General features: G+C 33.6%; 2 protein-coding genes and 1 non-coding gene across 3 annotated transcripts; all 3 read right to left on the minus strand.

The window, feature by feature from the left end:
- Window positions 1–5,787: 5,787 nt before the first annotated feature.
- LOC114927811 (uncharacterized) lies at window positions 5,788–6,582 on the minus strand. The gene is made up of 2 exons (XM_029298837.1): window positions 6,407–6,582; window positions 5,788–6,226 (listed from the first exon to the last, which is right to left on the minus strand). The coding sequence occupies exons 1-2, from the start codon at window positions 6,580–6,582 to the stop codon at window positions 5,788–5,790; spliced, it is 615 nt and encodes a 204-aa protein (XP_029154670.1).
- Window positions 6,583–13,659: 7,077 nt separating this feature from the next.
- Window positions 13,660–13,732, minus strand: TRNAK-CUU (transfer RNA lysine (anticodon CUU)). Its single transcript has one exon. It is a non-coding gene; the product is annotated as a tRNA-Lys (tRNA).
- Window positions 13,733–16,131: 2,399 nt separating this feature from the next.
- LOC112696048 (G-type lectin S-receptor-like serine/threonine-protein kinase SD3-1) lies at window positions 16,132–20,124 on the minus strand. The gene is made up of 2 exons (XM_025748631.3): window positions 18,969–20,124; window positions 16,132–18,789 (listed from the first exon to the last, which is right to left on the minus strand). The coding sequence occupies exon 2, from the start codon at window positions 18,681–18,683 to the stop codon at window positions 16,398–16,400; it is 2,286 nt and encodes a 761-aa protein (XP_025604416.1). The 5' UTR covers window positions 18,684–18,789; window positions 18,969–20,124; the 3' UTR covers window positions 16,132–16,397.
- Between the last annotated feature and the right edge of the window lie 1,608 nt (window positions 20,125–21,732).

Here is a 21,732-nt window from a genome sequence, read left to right on the forward strand (position 1 = left end):
CCAGGATATCCTAGACCATCAACTCGTTCTCAGGACACCACTTTTACTCTATCACCTTCTCCTCCTACCTCTCCTCCTCGCACTTCTCCCATGGCATGGACCAAGACTACACCGAGGTACCCTGCTCCTGCCAAGCTGACACCACCACCAAAGGCCACAACTTCCAAGCCAGGCTCCTCAAAACCTGGTTCTGCGAAGCCTAGCTCCTCCAAGGGCAAACATCCGGCGCCTGAGGAACCTGTTCCCGAACCAACACAACCCAAATCCAGGTCGGTTCCTGTGCGCTCTCAACGAGGTAACCCTCATCTCCCTCTCAAATCTGTTAGAGAACCCGGCATTGACCCTTTTGCTCACAAATCGCACTTCATGACATCTCACTCAGACTATAACCCCCATCGTTTCAAATCTGCCATGAACCATGACTTTTATGAGGGATTTATTCAGTACCGTAATCTATGTCCCTCTTTTCTTGCTGATTTACCTGATTTGAAAAAGAAAGGTTTTCCTTTTATTGAAAATCTGGAATTTTTAGACTGGAATCACCTTTTCAAAATCAAAAAATCTGTTTATCCTCAATTAGTCAAAGAATTTTATGCAAACATGACTTACCATGAAGGAAGTGTGCATTCTTATGTTAAGGGCAGAGACATTATCTTGAATAATGAAACCATCAATGCTTCCTTGAAGTACACTGATGTTGGGCCGTGTGCTTATACATCTGTGAAGTGGGATGAAGGTGTTGGTATCTCTTACCATGATGCTCTGGCTCACATTTGTGAACATGTTTCTTTAATTGATGGCATCACACCCACTCACAAAGCCCTAGGATATGAACGTGCTCAGTTGCATCATATTATCAACCCCATCTTAATTTCTCAAAGTAATTCATATCAAAGGGTTTCTTACACGGACACACTTGTTTTGTATGCCCTAATCACTAAAACAGAAATCTCTTTTGCCTATTTGATGGCTAGATACATGTTTGATTCTGTTAGAAGTGTGAAAGATAAAGCACTACCTTATGGCATGTTTTTAACTTGCATATTTGAAAATTTTGGTGTTGACCTGTCAAATGAGGATTATGAAAACAGACATTTATACCTAAAAGGGGGTGGTTCAGTGAAACAGCAAAAAGGACCAACTAGATCTGAGAGAGTGGTTCTAGATGATGATGATGAAGAGTACATCCCAGATGACTCTCCTCCTCCTTCCACTGAGGGCACTTCCATTTTCACTGGGAAGAAATCTGCTCCGCTGAATGTGGTCAAGGATGTTGCTCAAGAGTTTGTTTTCCAATCAAATCATTTGATTGCCATGAGCAAGGAACAAAGGAAGCTAGCTAGCAAGCATGAAAACTTCCTGAAGAAATCAAGAGATAGGGTGGCTGTGCTCATGACCTTCATTGATAACCTCCATAATGATGAAGACATTGCCACTGATGTTGAGGAGGAAGATGCTTCGGAGGGAAATGGTTCTGATGCCTAGGATTTGTCTCAAAAAACTGCTGCTGCTGCTCTCTTTTTGTCTCATGAATTTTGTTTCTTTAGTTACTTTTGAACTGTTTTATTTTGGATGACTGTAATAACTCTAGATATTGCTGCACCTTTGGTAGTTTAGTCAGTACTTTGCACTATGGACTAACTCTTTTCTGCAGGATGCAAGACTTTGTTTTTGTTGATCTTGCTTATTATCCACCCTTGATGACAAAAGGGGGAGTAATAGCAATAGGATAATAGATTCAAGTACTTTTTTTGGGATTTTTGCTGCATTAATACTTGATTTCACATGTTTGCTGATGGTATTAGCTTGATGTTGGGCTGATTATGTGATGTTGCTTAACTGATATCCCTTAGCCAAAATAAATATATTTTAGCTCTTTATTGTGCTCTCTTTAAAATCAAAGAAAATTAGGAACAAAGAGGAAAGCACAAATTCAGGGGGAGCTAATCCTGAAAAGGAAAGGGGGAGCAACATAAGAGCAAATAACAAAAATCAAAGGGAGTCTCTAAACCTTACTCAAATATATTTCCTTTTGATTACTGCTTAAATTATGTTTGTCATCAAGGGGGAGATTGTTGAGTTAAGAAATTAACTAAATTAATTAGTGATGACAAACATTATTTTTGGCAAAATAAATAATTAGTGTTGATAAATTAATTAATGAGTATATGTTGCTAATTATTTATTATTATGTTGCAGGCCTTAATTAAGTTGCAGCAGCCCAACATCAAACAAAAGATATCAGCTAATGGGATGAATAGTAAGTGAAAAATAAACACAAGTCCAAGTCATTCATCTCAAGCAAAAGTCATCAAAGAAGCAAAGCAAGGCACCAACGGGCTGTAGTAAAGAAGAACCCGATCCAACCCCGAAATTGATTTTCAATTTCCCACCATCTTGCATTACCATAAGCAATATTCTTCTCTTCTCTAATCAAGTCACATCAAGGTTTCAGAAAAGTAAGAAAGAGAAAGAGAGAGAGAGCTTCTTCACCAAGATAGTCACCAAAGAAGCAAGAAAGAGAAACTAAGCTTGAAAGGCAGAAGTCATCTCAACAAATCCAAACCAAATCAAGCTTAGGTTATAGGTAAATCTTTTCCTCATACATGCAACTCGGTCTCATCTCTTCTTCCCAACTCTCTGCTCTATCCGAAAATGGCATTCAAGAGAAATTTGTGCTCTGCCCTATTCTGCTTCACATCTACAGTCACAAGTGATACTTGGGGACCAAGTAGTTTTTCAATGGCTAAGATCAAGTTGACCATGAGAAGATTTCTATGGTTACTGCTTTGTGGCTTTCGGTCAAGATGAGGAAGTCAGAGGAAAAGTTTCTACTCTGGGGATTAAGGTGAAAAAGTGAATCTGTGGGTTGGTGAAGCTCAAGGCTCAAGGTGTTGACCTTGGAAGAAGATCCAAGCAACATGCAAGGAGAATAAAAGAAGACTTCTTGCTCATTCAGAACCAAGGAGAGGAAACCAGAGTGTGAGAACAGTGTTCTGAAGTTCCTCTACTTGGATAATGCTTACTTTCAAAGAAGCATTCGGCCAATACTGAAGAACTGTATCTGAGGTTTGCGAATCTGGTTATGCACATAGCAAAAAGGCTGCTGATGAAGTCAATATCCTTCATGTTTTACTGATTGTAATGTACTTTTCTATGTTTATCTTTCTGTAATTTCTGTGAGAAAAGGCATTGTGAGAAAACTCAAGTAAAAGCCATGAGTGGAGAAAGGCTGAGTGAAACACTTGAGGAAAAAGCCTAGAGTTATTTTCTGATTTCTTTAGGTTGGCTAAGTGTCTTGTATCTTGTACCTGGTTGGTATCTCTTTCTTAGTTGGGTTAGCACTAAGAGTGAATAGTTAGGAGTTAGCATAGCCAATGTCAAGTTAGGACAGAACTTGAGTGTGAAATTGGTGTATGTAATACTGTTAACTATAGTGAAATTCTTCCATAATTGTGGAGGAGACTGGATGTAGGTTGCATAGCACAAGGCAACCGAACCAGGATACATGCTGGTGTTCACTTTTCTCTTCTCAGCTGAGTTCTGTTTTCTGATATTCATGAGACAAAAATAAATTGTCTCATAAATTTCCGCTGCTGAGTTCAAACAGAATCTGAATTGTAATCTTGTTTAAAAGGGTCATAACAGCAACTTAAAAAGGAATGCATAGATTCAACCCCCTTCTCTAAGCCTACCACAACCTTCAATATATCATGACTTGCTTTCCATAAGAACATTATGATCTTCTGTGTGACTTCTATTCTCCATACCTCCTTCCATATCTCCCTTTATCTTCACTTGTTGATGAATTTCCATATTTCATATTCTGCCCAACTCTTTTTACAGCATAATATCTGGTTCTTATTGAGTTCATGGCCAATACAAGTGGTCCTCTTTGTTCATTACACTAACAGGGGTGCTGAGAATCTCTTTGCAAATTTTCTGGAAAAATATGCTTTCAGTCATTCTTTTATTCCACCCTTTCCCATTCACAACGAGATCCTTTACCTTCGAGTCATCTGTGCTATTTGCATTAAGAGGCCTGCCCCTCCCAGTGATCCAATTGTCTTTCCAGATGCTTACTTTGGAACCATCTCCTATACTCCACTTTGCTCTTTCCCATAATAACTATCTTCCATGCAAGATGCTTTTCCAGACCCATGACGCGCCCTTTTTACATGTCGCTGCCCAAAAGTTACCATCCGGAAAATATATCGATTTCAAAACTTGTAACCAGATTGTATTTGGGTTCTTCAATGCTCTCCATGCTTGTTTGGCAAGGTAGGTAGTATTTTGTTCTTCGAGGTCTTTAAACCCCAGTCCTCCATTGCTCTTGCTATCAGTAATGCTATCCCACTTTTTTCAATGGATGCCCCGTTCCTTCCCCAATGTTGCCCACCCGAATCTCGCAACCTTTGTACAAATTCTCCTGCAAAAACTCTTGGGAAACTTTATGACATTCATGGCATATGATGGCATTACCTGAATTACAGACTTTATTAGTGTTTTTTTGCCTGCTTGATTCAGCAATATTTCTTTCCATCCTTCTAGTTTATTCATGATTTTTTCTTCAATCCATGCTAGAGTCTTGTTATGAGATCTTCCCCATATGACTGGTAACCCCAAGTATTTTCCTGTCGTGTCCCATGTTGTCATTCCTAAAATCTCTTTAATGTCTACTCTCGTTTGTATCGACACTTGACTTCCAAAGGTAATACCTGACTTGTTCAGGTTTATCCTTTGTCCGAATGCCTCTGTGTTTTCATTTAGCACGGTGATAATCTGAAATATCTCATCCTCCTTTGCTTTCGCGAATATAATGTAATCGTCTGCGAACAACAAGTGAGTAAGAACCGAGCTGTTGGGGCTATCTTCAGACCTGTTATATAGCATTTCGCTTGAGCCTCCTGCATTAGAATCGTTAATACCTCAGCTGCTAAAATGAAAAGATAGGGGGATAATGGATCCCCTTGTTGAAGACCCCTCTAAGGCTTGATCTTCTTCGATAACTCTCCATTGACCTTTACCCTATAACTTGTACTTCTGACACATTTCATTACCAATTTAACCCATTTTTCGGTGAACCCGAGTTTCATGAGCACCTTTTCGAGAAAATCCCATTCTAACCTATCATATGCTTTATTCATATCCAACTTGATTGCTATTTTGTGATCCCTCTCTTCTTTTCTTGTTTAGGCTATGATAAACTTCTTGGACAATTATTACATTATTTTGTATGAGCCTTCCTCCCACGAATGCACTTTGAGTTGGGGACACTATATCCTCGAGGAGCCCTTTCAGCCTCAACACTATGACCCTCGTTATAATTTTGTAAATAAAGTTACAACAGCTGATTGGTCTTAACTAATTAAGTTCTTTCGGATTCTTGACCTTTGGAATTAAGACTACTATGGTTTCGCTAATCTCTTCCGGCAAGTACCCATTCTGAAAGAATTCTCTAACTACTGCACATGCCTCCTTCTTAATTATCTCCCAGTGTTTTTGATAGAACAGTCCATTCAGGCCATCTGGTCCAGGAGCCTTGAGGCTGCCCATGCTGAAGACTGCTTTTCTAATCTCCTCTTCTGTGATCTCTGAGATCATCTCCCTATTCATGTCTTTCGTGACTCTCACTGAAATATTGCTTAAGACTGATTCACAATTTCTTTTGTTGTTGGAAGTAAATAACGCATCAAATCGTTACTCGATTTGGCTCATAATTTCTTTCCTATCCTTTATCCATGAGCCCGCCTCATTTTTAAGCTTATCAATTCAGTTCCTTCCCCTTCATTGAATGGTTGTGGCATGGAACAAAGATGTGTTATTGTCTCCCCATTTCAACCACTTCAACCTGGCTCTTTGTTCCCAAAATTTTTCTTCCTGTTTCCATAAAGCAGCTATATTCTTCTTTATCCGCTGTATTTTCTCCTGCTTCTCTTGTGTTAATTTCGAATCTTGTAGCTTCTTTAATTCCTTCTTTAGCTTTTGGATTTCTTTGTCTGCTCGTTTAAATGTCCTCTTGCTCCACTTTTTAAGCTCCTCTTTACAATTTTCCATTCTACTTGTTATTCCTTTCCAAACGCATCCTTGGATGTTTTCCTTATCCCATCCCTTTCTTACTGTATTCTCGCACTCATCATAATCGATCCAAAAGGTATCGAATTTGAAACTCTTCTCTATTCTTTGAACTTGATTTATGTCCAAAACTAATTGGCACTGGTCAGAACTAATAGCCGGCAGAGCTTTGAGTGATGCCTGCTAATACAAAACTCTCCATTCCTAGTTGATTAACGCCCTATCTATCCTCTCCTTAGTGATAAATCCTGCTGAACCATGTGAATCTTCCTCCCTTTATATCTAAGTCCATAAGATAATTCATATCTAAAAATTGCCTAAATTCTCTCACCTGGCTTTTGGCTTTGGATGCAAACCAATTTTCTCCTCTTGGCTCAAAATGTCGTTGAAATCTCCTATGAATAATTGTGGCTCCTCCTTGTTGTCATTATTCGCTGTGATAGCTCTCCATTGTTCTTTTCTTCTTCTAGAACATGGGTTTCCATATATGAAGTTGCACTTCCACATCTTCCCTTTTCTATCATCAATACGGGCTTTTATATGATTATCACACCAAAAATAAATGTCAATATTATATATTTCATTCCACAAAAGGCATAGCCCTCCGGACAGTCCCCGGAGTTCTATGTGAAATACATTCTCAAAATGTAACCTTATTTTCAGCTTCTTAATAGTACTTTCTCTAGCTCTAGTCTCAATTAGAAATACTATTGCAGGCTTTAATTGTTTGCACATGCTGTGTAATTCAGAAACTATCGCGGGGCCGTTACCCCGCGACAGTTCCAACTTATGATGCTCATGGTTGAGTTGGGGGCATGTATAGGCCCGCCTCCTTAGCCATTGAGTCTTCCAAGTCATCTCTGATATGTGATTCTTCCTCATGAACTCTTCCTTCTATTAGGCCTCTGCTCCATTTGTTCTTCTTGTTGGCCTTCCACATCTGCGTAGCTTCCTCTTCTTCACTCAGAAAATTTTCAGTCTGCTCCTGTTGGTCTTCTTCCCTTCTTATTTTAAGCTTCAACTTTTCCTCCATTCTTTGAACAAGTTCTGTTTCGTATTCTCTAGAAACTACAATTGCTTTGCTATTTTTCTGCTCTATTTTCTCTTCTTCTTTTGCTAGTTCTACATAATAGAAGCCTCCATCGCTTTCTGTGACTAGCTGCTTGCTTCTCTGTTTTGACTATTTCTCGTTTGTTTTATACTATCTGATTGACCCATCAATGTCCATGTTATTTCTATTTTGGGCCTCCTCTTCAACTTCTCTTTCTGTGTTTTTCTTCCTTTTTTCTTCAGCCATGCTTTTGTTGAACTCCTTTAATATTTGTCCAATAGTCAGGTTCCTCTCTTCTTCAATTGGCCCACTTTTAATTTGTTGTCTATTTCTATTGGGCCTTTGGTTGATGAAAGTCCATACCCCTCTTTTTGTGCTGTCTATTCTTCTCATGCTTGGCCCACCTTTCTCTTTATGCTTCCTAGGAATCTTGCTTCTATCCTCCCCATTCTCCCCTACCTTTTTCTAATTTTCTAACCTTATTCACGTTTTTCATTGTTACTGACTCACTGGCTTGCTGATTTTGTAGGATGACCCCTTCCTTTTTTCTTTTTCTGTGGTTTGCTGTCCCATCATCTAAATTGAAGATATTGTTGTACTTCTCACTGTTCATTCCATCATCATCAGCCCCTTCATCTTGATCTTGCACTTCTTGTATTGCCACTTGTCTCTCTCCCATTTGCTCCTGTGGATTTGCTAATCTGTCCTAAGATTTCTCAGAGGCACTAGCTTGAGAGCTTCTCACACCTCCTAGACTTGGCTCCCCTCTGTTTCTCTGTGATTATCTCTGTTTCTCCTCCACCCAATTGTTTTGTTCCTCCTTTCTCCTCCTGATTCCTGCCTTTCTTGCCTCATTCTCTATCGACCTCAGCCCTGGAGTTGTGAGTTCAGGCCCATATCTAGGAATTTCTGGGTTACTAATGACCTCACTAGCTCCGTACCACATGCTCTTTTATTATGCCCAATTCTTCCACACTTATAACAATAATCATACAGTTTTTCATATTTAAATTCAGCCCATGAGTGGCTTCCATCATTTCTTTTAAACCAAAATCCTATTTTTAAAGGTGTTTGAACGTTTATCTCCACTCTGACCCTCAAAAAAGATCTAAGCTTGTTTCCTTCAACCAAAGGATCTTCAGCACTTATCACTCTCCCTACTATGGCTCCTATTTTTTCAGCATTTTTTATATGAATTTTATCATAAGATAACTCATGTATTTGAATCCAAATAGGAAGCTGATTGCAGTTTACCTCATCAATGGACAGGTTTGAGCTTCACCATTGCAGACTCAGCATATGACCTTCTATTCTCCATGGTCTACCATCATACGCTCTTCTGGCTTCCTCTGGACTTTTGAAGTTCAAGATAAAGGAGTTTGGTCCTGCATTTATGATCCCCAAACCCTGCGGATCTCCCCATATATTGAGAATCGTTTTGTGCACTGTGATCGTATTTAGCACCTTTTCCGTCAACACTCGGCCAACTAATTTTTTATCTGTATTATCTTCATGTTGAGCTGGAAATTCCTCCAGGTCTAGAACATCCCCTTGCATGCCTGCATTTTCTATACCTTTCATGACTTGCCTTGTTGAGTTTGTATCCCTTCTTTTGTTCCATCTCTCTCAGTTGTTTTGTGATTATCTTCGAATTTGTACCTGAACTAGACTTGAGAAATTGTTAGGATCAAAGCTCCGCTTGTCGAAGCAGTGTAGCTCCATTCCTAGAGAGTGTGAGGCTCCACTCTTGGAGAAGTTGGAAATGGGAGCTTGTAGACTAGCCACTGATCTGTTCTAACATGGGTATCAGAGTTTTGCTCTGTACAATTGTTAAACAATTTAGCTAAAAACTAAAAGAGACGTTGTATGAAGGTCCATTACGGTCCAGAACGTTATATAGAAAATTAACAAAGATTGGAAGTGGCCCAATTATTTTGGAGGCCCATTTCAATCAATAAAAATCTTACTTGACCAAAAAAATCAATAAAAATCTTTGATTTTGTTGGCCATTGGCTATCGGCTATTGGCCTATTCTATCTGACAAAAACAATAAATGGGACAGGAAAAAGCTGTGAAATTTTGTGGCGACAGCAAATCTAGGAACCGAGTTTGGTTTGGAAACTTGTGTTGTTCACGAGATTTTACTGCTGTGCTGATACGTTCCCCTTCCTTGTACACATTCTTAAATCTAGAAATTAAGGGTGTGTTTGGTAATCACGTTTGAAGGAAAAAAGCACGTTAGAGTTTCTTGAAAGTTTCACTTTTTTGTTTGGCTAATTTTCTTCTTTACAAACGCAGAAGTGCTTTTGTTCCTAACCAACGTTTACAAGAAGCAATAATTTCTAGCTTCTCCGTTGCACTAACGTGCTTTTAGCTAATACCTTCAATATTTATTTTTCTTTTACCAACTTTATCCTTTATACATATTATTGCATTATTTATAGAATTCTTATTATTCCTCTCTATATGAACTCTTTTTTATTATTTTTTATCAATTTTTTATTTGACATTATATATTTTTATAGTTATAATTTTTGTGTATTATATTTATTATTATCTTTTTATAATAGAATTTATTGATTCCATTAGATAATAATAATAATAGTTAAAAATTATAATGTACTAAAAAAGAGTACTAAGAGTATTAAAAATATACTATATAAAAAATATATAAGAAAAAAATATAAAAAAAATTAAACATGTATAAAAAATAATATTATAATTTAATGTCATGTCCTTTTAAGTAATTATCTATCTAAAAGTGATTTTAACTAATGTTATCCAAACAAAATTTATTTTATTAAAATCAATTTTGGTAAAGAGTTGCCAAACATAAATCATGTTGACACAAACTTACTTCTATCCAAAATCAATTCTATAAAATCACTTTTATTCAAATTCCAGTTTGACCAACCACAATCCAAACACACACTAATTCATCCATTTAGTCAACAACTTCATGCCATAAACAAATAATTAAAATGTCAACTCAACAGATGTAGTTAATAGTCAATTCTCAATACATTAATTGATCCAAGCCAAACCCAAATAATAATCTATAATAATGTACCTTACATATAATTAATTCTTAGATAGCAAATGAGATATATTTTTATTTTATTTTATTTTATTTTATTCTATTATATTATATTAAATTTTATGTTGGCAATAGGGAAGACTATATCTTTTGGTCTATAATCAAGCACTTGATCCAATATAATTTAGGTAAAATTCTCATGGGGTATATTAATAAGATATTCTAGTTTAAAGATATAACACTTTATATATTTGTTCAAATAAACTTAAATTTTTAAATTTAAAAAATTTAATTTTTATTAATAAAAAATAGCATAAAATAAATAAAAAAATTATAATCCCAAAATAAGCTAAAATATCTTTTTCATTGGATTCTCCTAATATATATCTTCCCCTTGGTGTACTGTTTCCATTGGTATGACACACCATATTTCCAATCATACAATAAACCCAAAACAAACTAGAATGATTATTTTGATGTACCATCCCATGCATGCATATCACTTTATTTGTTATTATTCTATCCCTCTATCTTTGGATTCTCATCTTGAAGCTGCAAATGCCTTGCCTTTTTCATTTCCATTTGTTATTATTTTTCTTTTTGTCTATTCTTTTTGAGGTACTGTCAAAGGTATATAAGGGTGGCAAATGATAATGATAGCCCAAGTTTTAATTCTTCTCTTGATTATGCTTTTTGTGTCATACATGCAACTTTAACCCTATAAAGTTGACTGGACACTTACCATAGTACACAGTACATGCATAATAATAAAGAAAACTTTGCAGAAAAATTTAGATAAACTAAAGCAATATATATCTCTAGCATTGTGTTATGTGTGTGGACTCTAGAGTGCATTTGATCACTTGTTAAATAAGTAAACAGAAAACGATAAATATATTCCTACCTTTTATCTTAACGACAAATAAGTTATTGATTAATTAAAAATAAAAAAATGTCTATCACTTTTTAAAATATAAGACATCTAAGACCTTTCGAAGAATCTATTTGTTCTTATATATTTTGGACAAAAAAATTTAGATATCTCGCATTTTAAAAAATAAGAGATATTTTTGTATTTTTAATTAATTAAAAACTTATACGTCTTTAAATTATAAAATTAGAGACTTATTTATCTTTCTCACTTAAAAAATGGCATAACAAAAAAAATATTCAAAAGCATTCACTTCTTCCATATTCAAAAGTTGTCCCCTTTTTTTTTCATTTCTATGTGTATTGTGTTGCATATGGAGATGACATGACACTATCAAAGGTAACATTAGCTAATAATAATAATAATAATAATAATAATAATAATAATAATAATAATAATAATAATAATAATAATAATAATAAACCTTTGAAATTTGATAAATGTAATTTTTTTGAAAAATATTCATCAAAACAATATTAGTCAACTTATTATTTTACAAGAAATTACACTGATGATGATGAAGCCAAATATATATATATATATATATATATATATATATATATATATATATATATATACAAATCAAATCAAAGATATATACTAATTATAAAACCACTTAACCCTCAAAATTTTTACACACTTAGAATTTAGCAATAATAAACATACATAAACACTTTGATAATTTACAAAAATGTGAATATTGAATAGCAACACTACTCCAACCAGCAAATTAAAACCAAAACAAAACAACACTACTACTATACTATATATTAAGAAGAAGAAATCACCATTCCTAATAATCAAATCAAAGTAGGTAGCTAGTTTTAACTTGCACCCTATATGATGAAGTCATAACATCACTAATTAATAATAGTCATCATCACCTCTGGAATTATTCAAGAATCTAAACAGAGACATTTTTGAGTGCTGAGAAGAAGAATAGCTCTATGTCTGGTGAATGAAAAAATGCTACCGATGATGATGGTGAATTTGATGAACAAGATGGTGACATCACTCTTCTCTTCTTCTTTGGAGGTGGTGGTGGATTTGTTGTTAAAACCTCTGGAATTCTGAATCTTTTACCCTTTGGTGTCACACACCCACTTCTTCTTCTTGATTCTTGCTCAATGTTTCTTGTAGAAGATGATGATGATGATGATGATGATGCCATTTCTCTATAACAATAACAACTAACTAAATTCTAAAATTTCAAATTAAATTAATAATATATTAATAATGTGCTTCTATATATATATAATAAGATTTTCAAAGCCAACTATCTTCTCTCATGCCATAGTAATATATAACTCTGAAAATTGAAAAATCATAGTATAAACTAAATATATAAAAATAACAAAAATGAAACTACTACCACTATGACACTATCTAGGAATACTAAAATTAATAAATTTTATTGCAAGTTTCTTCTTCCGAATCCTGATGATAAGATAGAAAGATAAATAGAAGTATAGAAAACTCTGGAGCCAGCTTTTGCCCTCTAACTATAGAAGAAGCATATATATAACTTTTTGGTCGAGGTCATATATATAATAAGGTACATAATATAATTACCCCACCTAATGTTCTCTCTTCTCTTATTTATAGTGTTGGAGCTGCTGATGCTATCATTCTTTATTATTCTTTTTATTGTTAAGGTTTTTTTTAAACAGTGTGGTAATAGTTAGTAGTATATCACCTTTATTTCTCTCATGATTGTAGTATAAAAAGTAGTTAAAAGTAAATTCACTTTTTCATAATGATTTTTAACCATTATCTTTAGCATAATAACAACAATAATAGTTCTTATTATTATTATTATTATTATTATTATTATTATTATTATTATTATTATTTAACTGTGATGTTATTTAAAATACCAAAATTAATTGGACAAATTTAATATAAGTTAGGCACCTCTTTTTGCATGATTTCTTAAAACTTAGCAACAGATATTTTTTTTTTTTTGAAGAAATAGCAATGGAGAATTTTAAGTAGTTAACGGTCAAAATAACTTTTACATAATCCGTGTTCAGTGAACAAACATAATATTGGCATTATTTCATTAATTAAAGTAATAACTTTAATTAGGCTTGTTAATTATAAATTTACAACGAATTGCTTAGGATATGTTTAAAAAAAAATCTCTGACATGCATGGATCGAATAGTGGATACAAAAGGTTGAGTATACGACTAATAATGATCGCTTTTCTCTGATTTATTCTACCGAACGAAGGTACTTGGTTGGTACAAAACTGTTAATGAGAAGCTTTTCTGTTTTGTTGTCGCTAATTAACATTTTTTTAAAAAAAAAAAAGAAGGAAAAAAAGCTGTTAATTGACCAGTTGTCTAGAGTATGGTCATTCATACATCATATATAATTATGTATCCTGAAAAAAGAATGAAGCAAATTCATGTCACCATGTGAGAAATATTTGGCATCCCATCCCATGATATGTACTAATACTACAATAGATAGAACATTACTAATGCAAAAAATTTGAATATACTTTTGAAAAAAATAAAATAAAATTAATAATTTCATTAATTGAATTTGAAAAATAATACGCCCACCGTGGGGCTCGAACCCACGACCACAAGGTTAAGAGCCTTGCGCTCTACCAACTGAGCTAGACGGGCTTGATGGTTCATGTTTCCAATATTATAATTCTTATAGATTTTTAACTTGTTTGTTTGAACATTTTTTGGGCCTTAATGAGAGCCATTGTGGCCCAATGAACTAGAGAATGGGTTGTTTCGTAAATATTTTAGTTTTTGTTTCTTTAATCTAGAATTTATAAATGAATAACAAAATTGCACGCTGTACAATCTCTTTTTATTATATTGAATTTTTAATTTAATTAAAAATTCAGTTTATAAATTTAGAGTGGTTGATATTAATTTGTATCTTTTTAATATTTTTTTTTTAAATGGTAATTTTTAGAACGCATTTTAACTAACAAAAAGATTAAATAAGTAACTAAGTTTATTATTATATAAAAATAAAATCAACTATTGAGATTGTTCTTTTTATATATTAATAGACTATACTTGTTTAATATTCGAATTATCTCTTTTTATTTGTATAATTATCTCAACTTAATATTTAATATATATCTAATAAATATGTTCATTAGACAAAGTTATTTTCATGATAGATGAGAATATAGAATATAGAAAATAATTAAACAGCAAATAAAAAAAAAGTACTTCAAAAAAGATATTTTACTACCCTAATACTTAGTTCTTTTTCATCCATAATGTCTTCATGTATAACTCAATTAGTTTGCTCACTATTATTTTTATGCACAATTTTCTTAACTTATTTTTCTATCTATTTTATAAAAGATTAACTTCCACCAATTTGTTCTAGAAATGAATAAAATTCAGCCAAAAGAACATAAGACTATATAATTAAGATAGATCTTCATCATAGGTCTCCCATGATAATGACTTGTGAATGATAGGAATCTGAACTCTCACCTTCATGAAAGGCAAAATGATACAATCAATTTCTTGGTATAATTAAAGAAAAAAATACTTAAATACCATGTCGAATTTTCGATCACTTAATCATACTTTTGCAGTATTGATCATACTTAATCATACTTTAATATAAACATAATGAATGGTATAACATGTATCATTAAACAGTACATCATTCAATTTTACTCTAAGAACATTTGCATCTTAATGCAACAATAACCATAAGGGTATACCATGAAAACAAAAAAGCACTCTTCTTTTAGTACAAATTTGGATGCTAACCAATGAAGTACTGAAATTATTAGAAACTGAAAAGAATTCACAAAATTTGTGATAGTAATGAACCTGCTCAGTTCTCTATCAGAGCAACACTCTAATGATCATGATCAACAAGATCAGGAAACAACAAATAAAAATGACATAACACATGCTTGCAGGTTACAAACCTTACAACCACAGCCTCCAAATCCACATAAGGATCTGTGATTGGTACAGCTTGCACTTCTAGTTCTGGCTTGATAGACTGCATGTTTTTGTAAACCAATTCAAATAGAAATTTATATAAGATATTTTTTTCTTTCAAATAAATAGTAAGTGCTATGCAATTGATGGATGGATGCAGATTAGGACACCATTTTCTTGCCCTTCCACCCTTAGAAACTAACAATACAAAGACAGACCACTTAAAAATAGACATGCACTGGTCAACAAATTAATAAAATAAGTTCACCCATCATGAAGAGGCTAAACTTCTCTTGGCTAATAATAGAGATTATTTCTGATAAATTATATATAAGAGCATAAGGAAAACTATCATTGCTAATTTGCTGTTGTATCTATATCAAGGTTTCAACATTGTATATCCTTTCCTCAATAGGTTGTATCAGTTCAGCAAAGTGCAAAGTGGAGAAGGATCATATAAGGAAATTACAAATCTAAAAGCAAAAGCAAAACCTGAATAGATGAGGGAAAGAGCTCTTTTGTGAGCAAAATCCATGCACCATAAATAATAATTTAGTAATAAGGTGATCTTTTATCTTATAGTTGAAATTACCAGTTAACAGGCTCAAATCTCAATCATACAATGTTTAAATTAATGAGCTCCTGTACAATTTAATAGAGAAGATTAGAAAAATAAATAAATAAATAAATAATATTTTTGTTTGTTTTGAAATTAAAAAAGAAATTACCTTTGCCTCACAGCCAGTAACACTTTCAACGGCAAGATATCCACCACCATTCTTCTCTTCCATCTCCGACGGTGAATCTCCACCAGTTAACCATACCATAGAAAATATTCAAATATATGTTGTAGCACAATAACAACTACCATGGTCAAGATCATTGATTTATAATTTATATTCCATAGTACAGTACTTTACTGCTTGTACAAGAGGGCTTTTGTGTTGCAATAAGGTAAATAATGTTCAATATTCTAATTAATATTATATACTTTGTATAATCACTCACTAGAATGGAATGCACCAAAAAGATTGAGAAATCAGAAACTAAACTTATATCTTAGCCTACTTTATGCTTAACAATAAACAATATTTAATAAGCAGAAGGTTTTCTATTGAAGGGGAAAAATGGACAGAAAAAAAAGGACTTTAAATTAATGCAGATCCTGAAAATACCAAATGAACACGACCTTCAAAGTTTATAGTCACAACCCCAAATTAGTTAAGGGGTAAAAAACTATTTTTTTTCACCTAAACGTTAGTCTTAGTCCAACTACTATACATGTTGAGTATGAAGGTGACTAGAGTTGTAAAATAAAATGAACAAAGTTCCTACAAATTTATTTGGAACATCACCACTACTGAATGTCAGATTCTGAAACATCATCTTCTTGTGTCTCAGATTCTTCCAGCAATGGTCTGTGGCCAGAAAATGGAGGTGGTGCTGGATCAACACTCAATGTTCCATCTAATACTCTCACTACCTCCAACATTGAGGGTCTTTGACGTTCATCGCTTTGTAAGCACCAGAATGCAATTCTCAACACCCGTTCAAGTTCATTTGAGTTGGCACCACCTTCAATTCTTTTATCAATGACATTTGCAGCATTCCCTTCTATCCATTCTTTATATGACCACTCACAAAGTTCTGTCTGATCTCTACATCCGGTCAACAAGGTTAGGACTAACATGCCAAAATCTGCTATGTCCCTCTCGGCCGAAAAGCCAGAGTACACAGCCTCGCCGTCTACTATTGCGAACCCAAATTCACTCACCTTGGCTTCTAAGTTCTCATCCAACATGACATTTTCACACTTCAGATTTCCATGACTTATAAACTCCCTGCATTCAGAGTGAAGATAATTGATGGCCTTGGCCACACGTGAGCAGATGTCAACTCTCTTTCTCCAAGTCAGTTTCTTGCAAAGAGGGGAATCGTCTATATAGTTCTCAAGAGAACCGTTTTTGACGTACTCGTAGACTAAGAATCTATGATTGAACTCACAACAATAGCCCTCCAGCTTCACAAGATTCCTGTGGTGGATGCTTCCAATCTTCAGAACAGCACTCCGAAACTTCCTGTCATCTATGGGTGCATTCAGCTCTTTAACTGCAACAAGAGATTTGTTTGGTAGCATGCCCTTGAACATATTTGGTCCAATCTGATCCTTGAAGTCTTCGGTGAGGCTCTTGATCTCTGAAAAAGATAATGCAACTAAGCCCTTTGAATTTGCACCTGCGGAAGCTAAACTTTCTTTCCTCCTAGTAGAAATTTTTCTTCTATAGATGTAGAAAACAATTCCAAGCTGAATGATAACAACAACGAAACATGTGCCTGAGGCTGCTCCTATTAAACAAGGAACACAAAATCTAGGAGCTTGTTTGGTTGGAGGTGTGCTTCCAAGTGTGGGATTTACTGCAAATGGAAATGAACATCTCTTAACAAATGATACCGAGCTTAGAGACGGATCTGAATAACCAGTGATATATTCAGATTTCTTTATTGAGCATTGGGGAACACCATCATTAGAAAAGGTTGCAACCGTACACCTTGAATCATTCTGGCACAATTGCATACATTGATGCAGGCTACTTATGATACCCGGACCATCAACAGGGTAAATTCCATATAGGTGTGTGTTCCAATATGTCATCATAGTGGAGCCAGGTTCACACTTCTGTTCATATGGAACCAAACAGGTCCCGGTGTCGGTCTGCTCGAAAGGGCACACACAATCAGCAGTACCTGAGGGAGACAAAACACAGACCCCTTGTTTACCACAAGTTGCAAAAACCTTGCACTGATTCTCAACAGCTTGCCAGACAGATCTCCATGACTGTGAAGCCTCCACCCATGAATATAGGCGGAGATTGCCATCGACATCTATCCTAAGAAATCGGTAGTTCACAGATTCATTGTGGTCTTCCCCAAACACACTCCAAACAACATTAGAACTGTTGTCTAAAAGTTGTAGAGCTCCATTGTTTGTCAGATATGCAGTGAGATTCGAAGTGGAGGGGCTTTCGCTTATCCAGTAGGGAATATTACTTTCCCAGCGAAGCATTAGGTGTCCTGAAACATTCATGGAAAGAGTGTAGTAACTGGACACTAGATCCTTAGTGGCAGCACGAAGCGATTTATCACAAGATAGATACTGTCCTGGGAGAAGTGTATCATCTGGATCATCAAAACTTTGCCAAATTATCTTTTGCTCTCTGTCCATCAGAACAAGATTACCATTATCAAGAAGAGAAGCCGACACGACACCCTTGTTACTGGTGTTGCTGTTCCATGCTATCATTCCTTGATCATCAAACAGGATCATATCTCCATTTGTGGTGATTTGGAAACAAGACTTGTTACCTACTGCAGTCTGAAATCCAGCAGTCCACACCATTGTTTGTTGGCTGTACGGTATAGACTTGTTGTTGAATCGAATACCAATACTAAACTGGTTAGGTTCATCCGAAATGTTAAAGAACCCGACTGCAAAATTACCATTTTTGGAAACCCAGCTGCCATTGTCAACCACACAAAGCTTAGAACCTACTGGTATGTCAGCCCTCACAACAGGATATAGCAAGAAGCAGATGGATACACATAACAATAGTGGTGACCTAAGGTGAGAATTCTGTTCAAGCATATCTGTGTATGCTTAGATTGACAAATTAAGATGAATGATCCTTATTCCAAAAGTCACATCTAAATGTAAAGATATTGGTTTCCACCTTGGCAATTATACCAAACACCTGTAGAGGGATAATAAAAAATAAAGTTTAAGTAAAATGTCTTTGTCAAGCCCCAAGTGTGGTTCGGCAGTGCAATGATAAAAGCTCACACATGCATAGTATCTTTGAAAATTAGGCAAAGAATTGTCACAATTTCTAAAAGAACTACAGTGGAAGAGAAAAATGCTCAAGTATGGTACCTGAAAGAATAGTACTCCAAACTCCAAAGCTCAGAAATTCAATAAGCCACCACAGAATGTTGCCATGAACTTCAACATGATTGCAGTAAAGTAACTTGAAACTTCATAGGGTATGTAATCCATGTATGAGTTGTATATGCAAGGACAAAGATAGGAGACCCTAAAGTGGAAGCCTTTCCGAAAAAGATGAAATTTAGTGCCAAAAATTGGTACTTTATGCAGAGATGGGAACCAAGTCAAACCAAAGTGGAGCACATTTTGGAGAATGCAATCACTTTCTCAAGGTTCAAACTTGAGCATGAGCCTTGAAAATGAAACATCATAAGCATAGAGCAATTCCAATTTCCAACAAGAAGAGAACTTCAAAAAGGAGAATGCGAAAAAACACAACCTTTGAACTGACACAACAATGTTGATGATGGCTCAAAAGAGTTATCTTTCCATTTTTCTGAGCCAGAGAGAGATAAAGAGATCTGAATGTAAAATCCCAAAAAGGGGAAAAAGGGAAAGGGGGGGGTGTTGAAGCTTAGAATCAGAAGAGAAGAATATTGAACCTGAATGCAACAAATCTCATGACCCCAGATGAAAATTTTCTTCCTTTTTTTTTCTTTTTCCTCTGTATTTTATTAGAAGCAAACACAACTTAGCTGAAAGGGATCAAAACTGAAGACCAAAGAGGACAAAGAGGGAAGTAGCAGAAACACTGAGAAGCGAGAGATGAACACACGTTACAAAGAACAGAGTTGTTAAGTTGGTAATGGATTTGGAAAGGACATGCAATTGAGGAGTGTGAGAAGTGTGAGGGAAAATGGGGAGCTTGGATTTGTGGGTTCAGATTTGGAGAAGGAAAAATGAGCTATAAACGGTAAGAGAGAGAGAGAGAGAGAGAGAGAGAAGAACTGGGTTTTGTGAAATGTAGTGTGTGTGTGTGTGTGTTAATGTGAATGCGTGTGTGTGAAGTGGAAGAAGGATAAGAATACCAGAAAATGAGGAACAAGAGGAAGAGGAAGAAGAACAATTTTTTTTTTCTTCTTCTTGTTTTGGTAACTTGGAAGACTACGATTTATTAACGAAGAACATGAAGAGTGAAGCTAAAATTTTAGTTTGAAAAAACATAGATTTCATTGCCAGACAGCTAACAAAACATATCATTTTCTGTCCATATTTAGTTCATAAACATATTTAATACATAATATTACAAAATATATTATTGACTAATATTAATAAAATAATATTCAAATTCTTAATATTTTATCTTTTATATATTAATTAATTATTTTGTGTTAATAAGGTAGTAAGTTTAATTTATTTAATATTTAACTTGTGTATAAAAATGTTAAGTAAATAAATTATTTTTATAATTAAGATTAATTAAGTCTTTTTTATATGTCTTCTCTTTTTTCTTCAATTTATTTTTTATATAACAATAAATTGTTAGATCAATTTAATTAAATTTAATTATTAAAATAATTTGGTTATAGAATATTGTTATTTATGTATTAAAGTTTTCTAACAATTGTTACTTCTTGGCCTATTAGAACTAGAATATTGCGAGAAATTAAAAAAATAGTAAAAAAATTAAAAAGAAATTGAAAATGAAAGTTTTTTATATTTTTTATCAGTTTTAACTTTTAATGTAGTGAATAGATTAAAAAAATTAAAAGTTTTTACTTTTATCACCCCTTTTGTTTACTGTTCACTTTGGTTACAAAACCAATTCTATGATATCTATAAATTTTTACTTAAATTTTGCTTAATTTATTTTTTATAATAAATTTTAATTTTTTAAAAATTGTTTATTCTTATATCTTTTAAATTAAATAATAACTTTTCATTTTTTTAATAAATTCACACCACCTTTTAATCATGCACACTTTTTCAAGAACTTCCACTCTAAATTCTTCACTTTTGTGGTAGGTGTTAACAATTGCCCCTTGGTTTAACCCAAATTCATCATTCACTATTGATTAACTTTAAGCCACCAGAAAGGGCTATATATGATGGAGCTATGTATGTGTATTTATTCTAAAATAATTATAAGGAATTATTTTTTAATCAGTTAATATTAATTAATTTTTTATTATAAAACTATTTCTTTTAAAATATAGAATTTGTAATTTAGGATTTAAAATCTAAAACTAAAAAAAAAAAATTGTTGATATTAATTAAAAATTTGATTTCTTAATTAAACTCGTATAAATTATATTAAAGGCTTCTCATGATGAAGTTCTAAGTTAGTTGGGTTAAAAAAAAGGTGCTATTTAGATCATGACTACAACATATTTAAAAATATTATATTAAAAAAGAAGAAGAAATATTTCAAAAACTTCAACCTCAATACAAAATTTAGAGAGGCATTACTAAAAAAAGAAAGAATAATATGTAAAAAAAATAGAAAAGAAAAATAATAAAAAATTATCAAAAATATTATTTTTAGTTATAAACTAAATTTTTTTAATTTAATAATATATTTTTAGTTTATTTTTTAAATATTAATAATTAAAAATAATAAATTCAAATGATCTAGTATTTTAATATTTTTTAAATATTAATATGAATTGATGCACGGCAAGCTAAGCTTTTCCATTACAGCCTTTAAGACAAATGTACACGTGTGACCACGTGAACTAATTAAGCTAATATAGTTTATTATTACCCAGGAATAAATATATAAATTTCCCTCAAATCTCTGTACCATGTAGTAGTTGACTGAGGGTTATGGTATAATTACTATTATATTATACTAACCTCTTTTTAACACCAG

This window comes from Arachis hypogaea, chromosome 6 (genome assembly GCF_003086295.3).
Source record: "Arachis hypogaea cultivar Tifrunner chromosome 6, arahy.Tifrunner.gnm2.J5K5, whole genome shotgun sequence".
NCBI classification, from domain to species: domain Eukaryota; kingdom Viridiplantae; phylum Streptophyta; class Magnoliopsida; order Fabales; family Fabaceae; genus Arachis; species Arachis hypogaea.